We start from the raw sequence: 15,376 nt of genomic DNA, 5'->3' as shown, positions 1-15,376 counted from the left end.
GGGGTCGGGTGGAGGCACCCGTTTGCTGGAGTCACACAGCTGAACACAGCAGCCAACCAGAGCAGGGGCATTCCCAGGTGAATTCACTGGCTCGCATCGCGCAGCAAGCCTTGGCCAAACCACAGAGATTCGTTTGCTGCACAGTTATTAAAACCTGCACAGTCATTCTGCAAATCAGACTTCCGCTCCCTTGCCAGAGCTTGGAGAGTCACTCGTCTCGGGAGAATAACAGAGATACATTTGCAGCATCGCTGTTATCAGCCACCTCCAAGCTCTGAACTTCAACATAACAGATCACAGTATCTCCTAGTTGTTCTATAAAGCGAGTCACACCTTTATGCCTGTTGTTTTTTCTTTTTAGTATTCGTAAACTGTTTTCTTCTGCTGTCTCTTCTGTGCTCTGTAAGAAAAATCAAAACAACATATTTTTACATCATACTGACATTTACTGCTTTGTTTTCATTATCTTACCTCTATATTATTAGAAAGATAAAAAGCAGCCCGTATTCCTGTGAATACAGTCAGCTTCTCTGCACAGCTAACGATATTCCTCTCCAGACATGCCGTTTTTAAAAAGGGAAGGAAAAATTGCTTCAAAGCAAAAACTTTAAGAAAAGCCCAACACCTGGGACACCACCCTCCTTAATTACTGCATTTACAAATAGCACAGATGTTAACAAATGCCTACTGCTAACCCCCAGTGCAAATGATGTTTAGTTCCCTAGACCTGATGTAATACTAGAAAGGATTTGAGAGGAGAAGGGGAATATTTTTCTTTTCCTTCGGACAGGACACAGTCATTCTCTGCTGTTCCACATCACACCACAGTACTACTAATAATTCTTAAGCTCTGTCACAAAACTCCACTAGTGTAAAAATGTATTGCTTACACAATGGTAAACAATTTATCCCGCAGTGATAAATCCTGGAGCCCCTCAGCTTCCTATCTGCAGTGTTTGTATTGATTTCTGAGATCGCTAGCGCTGGAGAGCAGCAGAAACAGCACATTACTGTGGGTAACAGGTCAAATGAATCTCCGTTAGAATACCAGGAATGTAAGTGGATTTACAGCTAAGAAATTCTTGGAGACAAATAACCTACCCTTATGAGAGTACTACATAAAAACTGCAAAGATTGTCCACGTTCCCTCACATGACCTCCCTTTAACCTCAAGACCTGGGAAAGGCAGAAGTTTTTCCCAAGGAAAGCTGGATGCTAATTCTTCTAGAAAGGAGAAATCCCGATCTCCCCAAAAGTCAATGGGACTTCCCATGCATACTTCATGGAGCCAAGACAATCACCTCAAAACTTAAAATAAGCTGTATTTATAGGTTTTCTAACCACAGCCTCTAAAAGAACTCCCGCTGCAACTAGAGCGATGCTCTGCCTGATAGCTCCTGAACCCTTGGGAAGGCCATCTTCACTGGCAGAGCTGAGAACTGCCTGATCTGCAATGACAATCTGCCACATTTACCACGAGCACAGGCTCACACACAAGTAAGCGCCAATTTAAAAGGCCAAGCAACTCATCAGAAGCAGTTTTTCATGGAAACTATGTCAAGGCCTAAGCAAATCTGAGGGACGTAGCACTTCCAAAGAAAAGGAGCCCCCAAAGGGAAGCTCTTTCTGGTCATGCCAAGATCACAGCCACCAAGTCAGCCTGGTTCAGAGGTTCCTATCGCATTTGTGCCACATTACACGAGGGCAGCATTGGCTCTACCTGAAGCAGCTCCAAACGCAAACGGTTTTGTTTTGACAGAATGACAAGATCAAAACAAGGCAGCTGTAGAGGAAAAGTTATTGCTTCTGTGAGGAAGTTTCTTTCTGAATACACTGTCAAAATACTTCACTAAAGAAGTCCTTTGCTGTAGCAGATGCAGGTTCCTGTTTTAGAACTACTTAATTCAGAATTACCATTTGTTCCGTGATGGTGGAAGATTTCAGTGCACGTCTTCTCCTCTTACTAGCTGCACCTAGGAATCAAGAAACAGCAAAGTAACAAATGTGTGAACTTCAGACTGATTTCACATTATTCAAATTCTCTCTTTTCCCAAAAAGCTACAAAAGCAAGGCACTTTGGGTAGCAAGGCAAGAGTATCTTTCAGCTTCCCCAAACACCTGACATTTCAGTGGAATTCACATTATTTCCATTTAAGAAAAATTACAAGCCTGTACCGTTAGGAAGAAGTGCAAATCACTGTAGAATTAGGTATCACTTTGCCTTTTAAACTCAGTATAAAGCAAACCCCAGCTTTTAACATAAGATTTTTGATTGTGGCAGAGTGAACTTACTCTCCCTGGCAGCAGCGCTACTTGTAAGTGGTAAAAACTTCAAGCAAATTTATGAAAGATGACTGGTTTTTTTTCCAGTCAATTCTTGTTTACGTTAATACACCCTCAAAACTAAGACTACATAAACAATTATTTTAGGTGTCCCAAAGACATAAAATTGGCATTAGGTTTTTCATCGATGTAACGACCCTTCTAGGAAGCCTCCAGAAGCAATTTGACTTGTAAGTTTAATATTATTTATGCTACAAAGTGGTTTTAGTGACGTGGTATGAGACCCCTGCAAAATCATCTGCTTTCACTCTGTCCTTTTTATCAGCATGCACCAGCCTCTCTCCAACATCGTAACTGGCAGCTGCTGAAAACAGCTAGAGCATCACAAGCAGAGAAGGGTAACTCTGGCAACGAAGACACTGCAGGAGCAGAGAAAGCTGGAGAAGAGTTCAACCACCCACCAAACCTGAGGGTTTTAAATGCAGTGGGGTTATATGCCCCCTTCCCATTTAACTCTATGTCCTTTGGGCAGCACTTAGTAAGGTTTTTCCTATTAGAAATCATCCTGTTAAGAGGAGCTACTGTTGGTACAAGAAGGCTGTTAAAACAAGTTTGGGTTTTGGGTACTCTTCTTTGAGTATGGTGCTGTACATTTGCATTTTTCATGGCCTGAAAGGAAATCATAGCCTCTCACTTCATCCAAAATAAAGCTGGGTGGCCTAATTTGGAGCCGTCTAGGAGACGCTTGTGTAGGCACAAAGTGTTGCTTGCTGTCTAGCAGGACATCTTTGATCTATGGTAGGATTTTCTCAGTGCTTCCTGATGTTTGCTTTAGGAATGCCTTATAAAACAAGAGGAATATAGTTCGAAGAGCAGCCTAACTCTTCCTGTTCCCCACAGTGTTCTCCACTCTTCTACATTTATCAGCCTTTACTCTGGGTACATCCAACATTTCCAGTTAAGCTGAGGTCGGAGCTTGTTTCATCCCTGCTGTACAGAGCTGCAAGGAGACCTCTTGGCTCCTAAGGCACTCTTTGTCCTTCCAATCACACAGCAGAGCCCTGACATTTCAGCACAGGAATGTTGCTGGACCAAGAACAAGGGGATGTTCCTTGACCCCATCTTCTCCAAGCTGCCGGAGAGGCAGTCCTTTTGTACCAGCTCCTGCTCCCACACAGCCCAGCAGTGGCTCAGCCTGCCCCAGAGGAACAGCTGAGCTACTTCACTTGAGTTGGATCCTGAAAGTCAAAACTCTACCGTAGAGCCACAGCGCTTCCATCCCAGCCCCTGTCTCATTCCCCATCCTGTGCAGACCTGCAAACACACTCAGCACAGGTGTCCCCTGCCTGCCCAGATGGGCCAGGAGTGGGGCAGGCAGAGTACCTGCTACTTCAGCCACCCCACCAGCAGATACCCCTGGCTATTCTGAGCGCCACACATGCATCCAAGAGCTGCTCAGAGGCAGGAGACATTGGGCTTGGGGAACCAAGTGTCATTTACCCAACTCTCACAGCTGCTCCCAACCTCCTGGAGTACAGCTACTCTCTCAGAGGTGGGAGAAGCTCATTCAGGAGGCAGGGCAGACATCCATTCTGCCAGCAGAATCCATTTACCCCTCATAAACAGAGGATCTCCAAATTAAGTGCCTCTGGAAGATCTCCTCTGGGAGAAAACTCTCTTCTCAGGGAACAGGCCATACATTGTATATGCAGGACTTGAAGACACCTAGACCTTCAACCTCATAAGATTTAAGCCTTCCTTATGAAGGAGGTGGTCTACAGGGCTGGGCCTAATGCCTTAATCTCATCTCATACTGGAAATGAAGCAATCCTGGCCCTGTCTAGTACTTGGGCAGGAGACCACCTGGGACCCTGGTCAGACCCAACAGATCGACAACCATTAGACCACAGAAATCACATTAATTTTAAAAAGGGAGGGAATGTCAGGCCTCAAAACTATGGATAAGTAAAAAGCAAAACTACTAAGTGAAATAAGAAGCTGCATTTAGCTAGTGAACCACAGCAATATCAGGTGTTAAATGGACTGTATGTCTGGCTAAGAAGCCCCAGACCCTATGACTAAAATTTTAAATGATAATCACCTAACCCGCCCCTCTTTAGTGGCATCAGTGTGGAGCCAGACTTTGTCAAGAAGATTAGCCAAAGTGCACTAGACTTCAGTGGGAGCACACTGCTCTTAGCATTAGTGCTGACAGTTCGATTGAGCTTAATTTCAAAGTGAAGGCCAGTCTAGGATCCACTCCGTTTTGAGCAGGATTGTATGCATTAGGTCAACAAAGTCACAGCTTTGGTTAATTCAGTGAGATTCCTGACCACCTCTGAATCAGCAAGGACCAGGACTGCCAAATTAAGCTGCATTTCTATAGCAAATGAAGAAATCTTTAAACAGAGGTTGTATACAAGAGTTTGTCACACTTAAAAAGCTCTTTGGGATCCTTCAGAATGAAAGGCCCTATTTAAAAAACTACTGCAGTGAATACAGAAGATGCAAATGTGAACATTTTAACGTAACTACAGATAAAAATCCCAACGTGACCACTTCTGTAACAGCCTTCTCTTTGCTAATCAAGTGCAAGCTTGTGCATCACTCATTAGCATGGCTCTCATATCTCACATGCATTTTACAAGCTGCTTGGGCCTACCTGCCCGCACAGAGTCAGAATAATTCCATGAAGGACAGGTCCACAGTGTTTTAAGTCAGTTTTGAGGGAGACTCAGGGAAGACCAAATATAAACATTTCCTACTTCAAAAAACCTTCTAGATTTTTGTGCATATGCATGGATCTCAACCAAACCACTCCTGCAAGATTAGAAATCCACCGCTCAATTATAAGGGTGGAGTAACATTTATTTTGTTCAAATGAGTTAGACTGTAGGATGCAAACTTTTAAAACAAATGAAATCAATGAAGCCATTAAAGAAACTCACCATAGTGATTGGTCCTATTGCCTGGGTCATGTTTTGGGCAGAACACTCTAAAATTTAAGTTCAATTTTAAGAAAAAGAGAAAAAGTATTAATAAATATGTAAACAGAGTTATGCTGACTGATTTTAACAGATATTTTCCCCTCTTTTCATTGAATGTAAACTGAAAGACACTTAAAAAAATTATTGGCATTTTTGCTCAGCTTTACCCACTTAGGAAAGCACCTGCTGTAAAGTCACATACATGCACAAGCTTGTATTTGTACCTCTAGAGCCTCAGTGGACTCTGAACACTGAAGCTCTGAATTATCAGTTCCATTATCCCACTCTGTTTGGACTTGCTCACTGTTCAAATCCTCAGTCAGACACATTTCATCTGGTGTGGCGATCACTGTGGCAGGAGTACTCTTATTGAAACGCCTTATTAAAATGAGATTAATACTGTAACGATGAAATACCACAGTACTAATATTGCTTGATCGTAGCTACTGCAGTTCTGCCCCTTGCCCTGTACCACTCAGGCCAGGTCCAGAACCTCTTTAGATGCATCTGCTTACCAGTCAGCTTGAACTTACAAGCCCTGCATGATGTGCTGGCACAGCCACACGGCACTGCACCACCACGCACAGTACCAGTTAACTTGCTTGGAGATCTCTGTGCCCCTCCCTTTCCGCTGCTCAGTGCTGATGAGGTGGTCCCCAAATCCTGAGGAAGTAGGGCACCCTGTTTGAGATCCAATAGCTTAAAGCTGCTCAATCCATTCGTTCCTTAAAGACTCTAGTAATATGTGAGATGGGAATATTTTCTCTGGTTCTAGGAGAGCAATGTGAATTCCTTGGAAGAGGCAAATGCAACAAAAACAGCTGGAAATATTCTTTATCTTCTGGATACAATAATGTATAGAGAACGTGAACCAGCTTCTATAATATGCCTTTCTTACAGAAGGATCCCAAATCACTTTTTAAGCAAAATTGCCTTGTCAAGAGCGTGGTTTAGTTGATCTCTTAATTACAAATCTATTTGCCAGACTAATGCTCAAATGTTTGGAAGCAATTTTTAAAAGGAACTGTATTTACTAGTACATTTTCTAATTATTGTCATTCTTTTATTTTAACAAAATAGAAGCACTGACCTTAGAAACGCAGTCTGTTTCCTGGACGAGCCAGCTTTTTTGCACGAAATTCATTTTGATGCACAAAAAACAGATTTATGCATGCCTAACAATTAAATCAGAAAGCTAAGTACTGGAGGCACCTTATTTACATTCCTGAATTTCTAATATTGCCCTTTGGAGGTTGTTTTTTTTCCTTCCCTCCCTTTAATTCTATTCTTTCCCAGTTAAAAACAACCTTCCTAAGTACAAGAACATCTTATAAAGAACAGACAATACCTTTTACTACTCAGGCCGCTTTATTTGGAAGCACTTCCCTACTATCATTTTTGCAAGATGGCAGTACAAATTACGCTTATTTCCCCACCTCTGCTCTTACCATCCCCTTCCATAGCACTGCATGCCTTCTCTTTTTTGTTCTGCTCTATTTGTTTTGATAATCACTGCTCATCATCACAATGACGGCAACTCAGAATTTAAAACCAGCAGCTCTCTCTTTGGAAGGAATTCTTTATTTTGATATGCTTTTCAGTATGTTATATTTCACCATGAAAAAGTGCAGGGGGCTGTCAATCCATGCCCACTGTTTTTCAAGTCTTATTCCTCTTCTCTCCAGTAATTTCAGGCTAGCTACAAATTTTGTACTTTATTTATGCCACTGATACTATGCAAAAGTCTCTGGGTTCAAATCCCTGAAACCTGCCTCACCATCTTTCTCTAATCCAGTTCTTTTTTATCTCTTCATTACAGGTTGCTATAGCCTAGTTTCCTATATTTCTGTATAGGACAAGCAACTAGTCTCACACAGTGACTTAATACAAGGCATTTTTAAGAGTCCCTCTTCCAAACCTTCCAGGTCACCAGCTCAGAAAACCAGCAAATCAAACTATATATTCAATCACTTCTTTACCAGTTTGTATCTAGACTGTTATCAGTCCCGTTCATTTTTCAACATCTTGAGATGTTCAGTGTTCTTCAGCCTGAGGTATCCTTTCTAAAGCTATATGATGGGAGCCATTTAATCTGTGATGATAGAAAGTTTCCATCTTCCCAGCTACCCTCTTTCACGAGCTTTGCAGAATCCGGAAGACTTTATAAGCATAAACTTTTTTTTACACAGCTGGGCTTACAGCCTTGCAGAAAGACGTATTTGTTTTGGACTGAGAGCCCTAGTGCAGCCAGGAGTGCAAGTGTTTTGACACAAAAGGACCCATCTTTCACTGCTACTAAGGATTGCACGAGTCCACCTTTTCCTGAAAAAAGTAGTGATGAGATGGTCTACCAGATTAATCTAAGACTAACATGGCCTGTGATCTCTCTGGCCTTGCACAGAAATGGTCATCAGGGGTTTTATGCACCTCAGACTTTACTATAACTTCAACACTCCAAAAGGTCCTTAAAGTCGCAATTTCTCAACCCCTTCATCTGCATCTTCCAAACAACTCGTTCCATCTACTAACAGCAATGCAGTCAGCCTGAGGGCAGCAGACACCAGGACTAGCATGATCAGGACTGAAAATTTACTTTAAAATGCTAGCAATGTACTTGAAATATAGGAACATCTTTGGTGGGAATACAAAGTTTTCTGCTAGCATATGGAGGGAAAATTACCAGAATTTGTCTAATGTGAAGTGCTATAGCCTGCTCCATGCTCAGAGCACATTTACTGAAGCTTCTGAACCAACAGAAATTGAGAATTTGAGTGACATTAATACAAATCTTGGTCCTCGAAGACTAGCTAGATAGCCAGTAAGGACTGACTTCCTCAGTTTTGGCCTAGTGATCTTTCAGGTGTGTTGCAGGCTCAAACACTGAATAGATTCCTTCCCTCTGCTGTGATGTTTTCCTGTGAAAGGAAAACGTTTCCCCTATTGCTTGTGAACAGAGGATCAAGCATCAATTTAAGAGAGGAGAACATATTTCCTTTTTAAAAAACTTTAAAAACTACACAATTTTTAAGTCTCTCTTCCTGACACCACCACCAAACCTTGACAATAATTAGTTAGAAAATATTTGGTTAAATACCGGTAGACTCCATTTACTTCATCCGTTTCTATTGCTGCATCATCACAGAGCGCACAGAAGTAGTGATAACTTCTGCGACAGGCTCTTTCCTCACATCCCACAGTGGCTCCTTTCTTGCGACAGAAGTTGCACATCTAGAACAGGATGAGGTTTAGTAGGTAAGCATTACAGACAGCTACTGAAAACCTTGCCATACAAGGCAAATACTATCCTCTGTGGGAAAAATCAAATCTTTCATTGCAAGTCGCCTCTGTAAAACTCATCAGGCAAGTTCACACCTGCAAACTCCTACCCTGGTCATTATTTTAGCCACCTTTTTGCTATCTTACCTCTATCTCATACTGATGAATTTGTAAAATGATGCAAATAGCCATGAGAGGGCTGGGAAACTTCCCCCTCTCCCCTAAATCTTGCCCAAGTTATTTCAGTACCTATTGGTATTAGTGCTTGTATTTACATTTTCTAGGCTAACTTCGTAATGAAAAGAGTTCCACCCAGGATGTAAGGGAGGAGGGCAGCTGAGGACAAAGCCAATAAGAAAACCTCATATAAATAACCTTCCTTCTGCTAAAACCAGAAGGTGTTTCCCTTTAGACTTATGGATCGCATAATTTTGTTTCAGGCACTGGCCTAGTCCTTCACCAAAGTCTCTTAGGAAACTTAGACTAAGGACTTAAAGGCCAGAAAAACCAACACATTTTAATACAAAATGAACTAAATTTCAACAAATATAATGTCAAATCAATGTTTCTAACTCTAAATCTGTAATTTCCCTAACCTTAGTAGATCAGAAGGACCAAGTACTTTTCTGCATTTTTTTCAAGCATGAAACAGCCCAGACAACGTTCAGTACTATGAAATGGGACTAAGTGCAGATTCAGAAAGAAACTCCTTACCAGCCGCTTTCCTCTCTTGAGTTCTTTCAACACTGATGTCACATCAAACCTTATATCCAGATTATCTGGGTTATACTCTTCAGATTCTACAAATCCTGAGGAAAATAACTAAAGACGAAAGAGACGATATTAAGAATTAATAAAGGGACTCAGTCACCAGTGCATTCCAGAGAAAAGAGAAGGGTACAGCTTTTCTTCTTGCAATTGCCCTACCTAAGAAAGGCTGATTTTTCTCTGTGTTTTTAAGAAGTTTCACCTACACTGAACACGGAGTTGTGCTTAAACATTTTCCCAGTCAAAAGAAGTTCCTCTGTCTATACAGGAGATTTCACATGACCTGAAGGTGAACTAAGAAAAGATAACAAGGTGAGAAAGCGAACTTAGTAAGAAGTATAATGAAGAAAATCTAGGAGGCCAGGCTGCCCAGAGTAAGGAGGAGAAGCTCTTCGGCTGACAGACCTCCACACCTTGAACATCTTGTTATCTGCCCAGTTGTTCAGGCTTACAGCTGGATGCAACATTTCTCTGTAATAAAATTTCCAATACTGACAACAGCTGACTGCACGAGAAACATAGAAACATTGTAAAAAGCCTGGGAGAAACCCACAAAAAATGCACACATGCACATTAGAGCCACTTTAATTCCCATAGAAGTGCTGCGCCATGACAACAGGTGAGGAAGGGGAAGTTCTTAGCAACTTTTTCTAACCATTATATATAGCTAATTCCAAACAAAAGTGAGCTACCCTTACATCAACTGGCAAGCACAGTCTGCCTGCTCAGAAGATCATAGCTAACTGCAAAAAAGCCAAGCAGCACAGAGAGGCCTAAGGCAGAGAAATTAGTAAAGTTGTTGGGGGAGGGGGGGGGAAGAGAGAGAGAGAGAGAAAGTTTCAACACTGAAGCAACATTATAGCTGTAACACAACCTGTTTCAAACAAAACATCCAAGTAACACTGTAAAATAGATATCAGATGTTTCTGAAACATTCTGCTAAAAAAAAAAAGTAGAAAAATAAAGATGTAAACGTAAAACCTGCGAGAATAAGAAGGCTGGAACAGTGAAAGCCAGAAAGCTGTTCCATCAGAGCTATCTCCTGCACTAAGTGACCCTCACTGAAGGGAGAATATGGCATCTGTAATTGATCCTGCACACCAAAAACCAGCTCCACTAAGATCCCAGAACAAAGGGGAGGCATTTTGACAGCAAGGAGAATGAATAAGTTCTAGGATCACAGCACACTTAGAGCTTCACAGATATTTTTATATAATCAACTTCTGATATTTTTATTCCTTATTTTATAAAAGGCACAGACTGGGAAGTTTTTTACCTTGATATATCAAGTGATGTGAACATTTTCCTGCAAAGGTTTAATTAAATACACAACTTCCTGTGGTCTGAGAAGCCTCTTCAATTTAGTGTCTCAAGAAGCCCTATTCCTACTGATAGGCCGTATGTGTGTCTAGAACCATTGATCAGGAACAGACACGCATGAAAACACCACAAATCAACTTGTCCAGCTGTGCAGCCGTGTCCTCCCCCTCTCCAAAATTCTGGCCAAGCCCTGTTGCTTTTCATAGCTTTTCAATCTAATATAAGCTTGCTGGTTTGGGTAACCAACCTTTTAATTCAGACACCATTGTAGAGTCAAAAACAGACAAGCAGTGGAAACTTCCCCTTTAGCCCTTCTTCTCCATTCCTCTCAGGTACCGACCAACTAAAAGCCACTCACCAAACAATCCTGATGAGCGGCAATATTTCGCTCTTTGGCAATATACATTACAGAACCAGCCTCCCCTTCTGAACAAAACGCACACGTTCTTCTCACCATCTTCGCCATTATCCGGAAAACACCTAGAGCAGGAAAACTGAGACAAAACACAAAGCAATTGATGAAACTATCATACGCCAAGCAGGACGAACAGAGGAAAGCAGAGCTTGCTAGCGCTTGCCCTCTAACTGCTCCTTCACCTACATCCCCTGAACCTTGGTGCTTTGCTCCCCCAACTACTAGAAGAATAGGCAAAGCGCGCTCTTGGGACAGCAGTGGATGGAAACCAGCTCCCATGAGCTCCAACAGTTAGAGCAGGAGGAAAACTGGTTTATTCCCTCTTGGAAAGTCACTAACAAGTCATAAGGGGTAATACAAGAGTTTTCAAGCTTGCTCGGCAACATATGCTCCAACAACAGGCCCAAGAGCGGGCCAGTGAGTCAAGCCCTAGATGCGAAACCCCTTTTGTTTGGAGGAGGTCAATCGTTCATAGCAGTGCTTTCCGTAAGCTAGTTCTGCTGCATGTGGGTCTGCAAGTCAACCAAGGAGAGAAAAACAGCTGTCCCCAAACTTCTCCAGCGCCTTCCAGGAGTTCACAGAAAACAAGGAAGAAACACTAATTCCTTACTGGAAAAAGGAAGTAGCAAAGAAGCATCAAGAGTCTTGCAAGTAAAAGAGGGCAGAAGACAGAGTCAGAAACGAGAGATTTGAACATTCTCTCTCAATAAGGTGGAGCGCTAACATGAGCAACATAATTTTCTCTATACCCTGGGATTTGCCCCATGGACATCTGTTCTCTTTTTCTGGCCATATCCGCTCAAGTCTTAATTGCTCTTCTTCACACAGTCTCTCTTTTCCCCCAGCAGCTGCAAAATTTTAACACCAGCTACTTATTTCACAAAACAATCTAAATGCTTCTGGATAAGCCTTTACCCACATCCCCAACCAGTAGTTTAGAGCATCGTGCCACACATTAGTAGCAGAAGTTTTACTTTGTCTGTGGTTTCTGTGCAAGTCCACCGCAGAAATCTTCAAGTTTCCCACTCCCACTAGGTGTGATACTCCAAACTGCCCTTTGCTGGAGACGTTACCTCTGATAGCACAAACTCCTGCAGGTTAAGGGTAAGAAAAGTCTGCTTTTACTTTCAAGAAATAAGAAGATTTGAAGTTAAATTATTCTAGTGAGAGAGAAGCAGTAAGGTCCAAGTACAAAATAGGCAGGAAATCTCACAGTCCAGCAAATCTCACAACATTTCTGTGGCTTTCAACAGCCAACCTCTGTTTTCATTAGTTCCCATCTCCCTTCCATTTTATAATGGAGGGGGTAGTCTCAAGTGAGAAGCACACCAGAGTAGAAGGGGATTTTTTTTTTTCCTCTAGCTCTGCCACTGAGAATTTACTTAATCACAGCAAGTCACTTTGCCTCCACACACATCTGGGTTTTTTCCCCCCTGTCCTTCTACCTCTTGTAAAGCAAGGCAGGGTAGAGACTGATTTCCAACATCCATCTATACAGTGACCATCACTTCAGTCCCAGAACTTAAGCATTAAATAAATAAGATAGAAACAAATAGAAATGTATAGAAACAGAAATATTAGAAATAGAATAGAAAACAAAGACGGAAAAAAATTAAAAAGCAAAACAAGCTAGAGTTTGAATGGTCTAGAACTCAGGAAAAGTTCTCTGCAGCAAGCTAATACCTGGAATCGATGCAGATACATAGGCCCTGCTCAGGCCCAGTCAGAGGATCCAGCTCCGGGGGCTCTAGGAATTTTGTGAAGAAGAGGCTAAAGGTGGAGTCTACAGTCCCTGGTGTTCTTACAGGCTCAGGAGAAATCCTGGTGCTGCCGGAGAACAGAGGACACTCAGTCAAGGTCAGCCTTGGGGTTACTCCAGTGCCTTTGCAGGAACCCTGAAGCGGTAGAAGGACAGCTCTTGGCCCTTCCTCACCGCAGAAGCAGCCAGCCTGCATCCGCTGCCCCGTTTAGCTCAGTATCCTCTCCCCCACAGGAGCATTGCTTTGGCCCTGTGCTCCTCCCTAGCTTCCTGCGACAGATTACTGCCAGGGACACGATACTAAGCTAAACGGGGCAATGGATCTGGCTGGCTGCTCTCAAGTGAGAGGAGAGCGGCTAAGGGCATGGTGCCAGTTCCATAGTTTAATTACATTTTGCCTAAACAACCCCTTGCTTTCGCAGGTCTTAAGCCTGCCGCTCACAGATTCCATTTGACACCCCAGAATCTGTCTGAAGAGGCAAGAAATTGTTCCTTACTCAGCTCCTCCAGTAACACTCGTCAGGGCATAGATCTGTTATTCTTTGTCCTACTATCTCTTTTTCAAGTTGAAGAATCTGAAACTATTTTGTTGTTCCTTCTACAGAAGCTGCTCCGCATCTTTGATCATCCCTGTCACCTCTCAATCTCTTCCCTACTCCTGCTATGTTCCAAGAGGAGCAAACAACCTTCAAAAGGGTGGGCTACCATTTACAATATAAGGTCACAATGGCACTCTGTATTTTTCTCTTTTTTTTCTTAATAATTCTTAATATTTCAATCACATTTTGGACTGCTTCTGAGCACAGACCTGACACTTTCACAGAACTACATATTATAGTCCCCCAGACCTCTTTCCTAAGTGATATCAGAGGGCATCAGCCTTACAATTGTTGCTCTGACATGCATCATTTTCCACTTATTTTAAATTTTCACCTGCTATTTTATAGCCAAATCACTCGCTGTCACAAAGCCCTTCTGCAACTCTTCATAGCTTTCACTTTCACTGCCACAGAAGCAGATTGTGGGAACCTAAGGTGACTAAGAGCTTCATCTGTAAGAGGTGGCTTCCACTGCCCTTCAGTAATGACAGAGCAAAAGAAGCTGCAGAACAGATGACAGAGGAGAAGCAGCTGAGTGAAAGAAACAGTCACATGTCTCTGGCTGCTTCTCTGGTACCTGTGCCATTTCCTATAATTTTTTTTTTTTTTTTTTTTGCAACAGTGACAAAATGGAAGACAACAGGAAATGAAACAGAAAGTAAAAAGGGATGAAAACGTTGTTGGCAAGTGCACAGGGATTGTGCCACTTCCAAATACACCTTGCTGAAATATTACCAGTTTCTCTAAGTATTTCCTCTCCAGAGCCAATTCTGAAAGCATCCTCGCACATAAATACACACATTTTCACACAGGAGAAAATTAAGGTGCAGAATGTCACTCGGCTATCTGTAGGGGAGTAAGGAAAAGAACTCAAGTCCCCTGATTTCCAGCACGCTACCGAAACCCACTGCCCTAGATCCTGCTCTGCTCTCCTCTTCACCCCAGTATAGTGAAGAATTGACTTACTGAAGTGGGGAGAAGGCAGGAAATTACACACTTATCACCCTACACTCACTGCGTCCTCCATTTGCACTTTATGGGGAAAGAAGCACTGCTGGTCATGTATTAGCTGGGCATGACCTGCACATGCACCCCCCTGTTCTTCCCCAAGTGATTAGCAGCATAAACACATCCAGTCTTTGAAAAGTTTTCAGAACAAAAACAACAAAGAAATCCATCTTGCTGATCACCTTTCACTTGCTACAGAGAAAATAGCTTCAAAGATCTAAACAAATATTTTCTTTAGAAAGATGTATGTAAACACATCTGATCCAAGTGATGGGGGTGACTGGAGGGTGCCTCATCAGATCTAAATTCTCACCTATTTGCAAGATCACAGAATGGTTTGGGTTGGAAGATCATCTAGTCCAACGCCCCTGCCATGGGCTGGGACATCTTTCACTAGACCAGGCTGCTCAAACCCCCGTCCACCCTTACCTGAACACTTCCAGCGATGAGGCATCCACAACTTCCGTGGGCAACCTGTGCCAGTGTCTCACCACCCTCACTGTAAAAAATTTCTTCCTTACATCCAATCTAAACCTACCCTCTTTCAGTTTGAAACCATTGTCCCTTGTCCTGTCACTACAGACCTTGGTAAAAAGTCCCCGTCTTCCTTATAGGCCCCCTTTAAGTACTGAAAGGCCGCAATAAGGTCTCCCTGAAGCCTTCTCTTCTCCAGGCTGAACAACCCCAACTCTCTCAGCCTTTCTTCACAGCAGAGGTGCTCCAGCCCTCTGACCATTTTCACGTCCCTCCTCTGGACCCGCTCTAACAGGCCCGTGTCTGCCTTGTGCTGAGGACCCAGAGCTGGAGGCAGTACTCCGGGTGGGAGATGTCTGGACTTCTGTTGTTACAAGTCCTCGAGTGGTCCCTGATGTGCTTCGTACAGTAACACCTTATCCTCTACCGACACACCGCTTCCAGCATTTTAAACACAGCGGCAGAGCCGCCCCGGGAGGCTCAGGGC

The 15,376-nt window shown here is 42.8% G+C and overlaps 1 protein-coding gene across 1 annotated transcript in view; it reads right to left on the bottom strand.

The window, feature by feature from the left end:
• The window catches only part of PHF11 (PHD finger protein 11), a 16,584-nt gene extending 5,478 nt beyond the window's left edge, over positions 1-11,106 (bottom strand). The window contains exons 1-6 of the mRNA XM_009577698.1: positions 10,993-11,106; positions 9,261-9,368; positions 8,365-8,498; positions 5,232-5,278; positions 1,915-1,973; positions 334-400 (exon numbers count right to left, since the gene is read on the bottom strand). Of these exons, the coding sequence (XP_009575993.1) occupies positions 334-400; positions 1,915-1,973; positions 5,232-5,278; positions 8,365-8,498; positions 9,261-9,368; positions 10,993-11,100 (523 nt within the window). The 5' untranslated portion in view covers positions 11,101-11,106. The remainder of the gene's footprint in view (positions 1-333; positions 401-1,914; positions 1,974-5,231; positions 5,279-8,364; positions 8,499-9,260; positions 9,369-10,992) is intronic.
• Between the last annotated feature and the right edge of the window lie 4,270 nt (positions 11,107-15,376).

This window comes from Fulmarus glacialis, unplaced genomic scaffold, assembly GCF_000690835.1.
Source record: "Fulmarus glacialis isolate BGI_N327 unplaced genomic scaffold, ASM69083v1 scaffold40685, whole genome shotgun sequence".
Taxonomy (NCBI): domain Eukaryota; kingdom Metazoa; phylum Chordata; class Aves; order Procellariiformes; family Procellariidae; genus Fulmarus; species Fulmarus glacialis.
The sequence above is the reverse complement of the archived record's forward strand: the minus strand, read 5'-3'. Positions and strand labels throughout refer to the sequence as shown.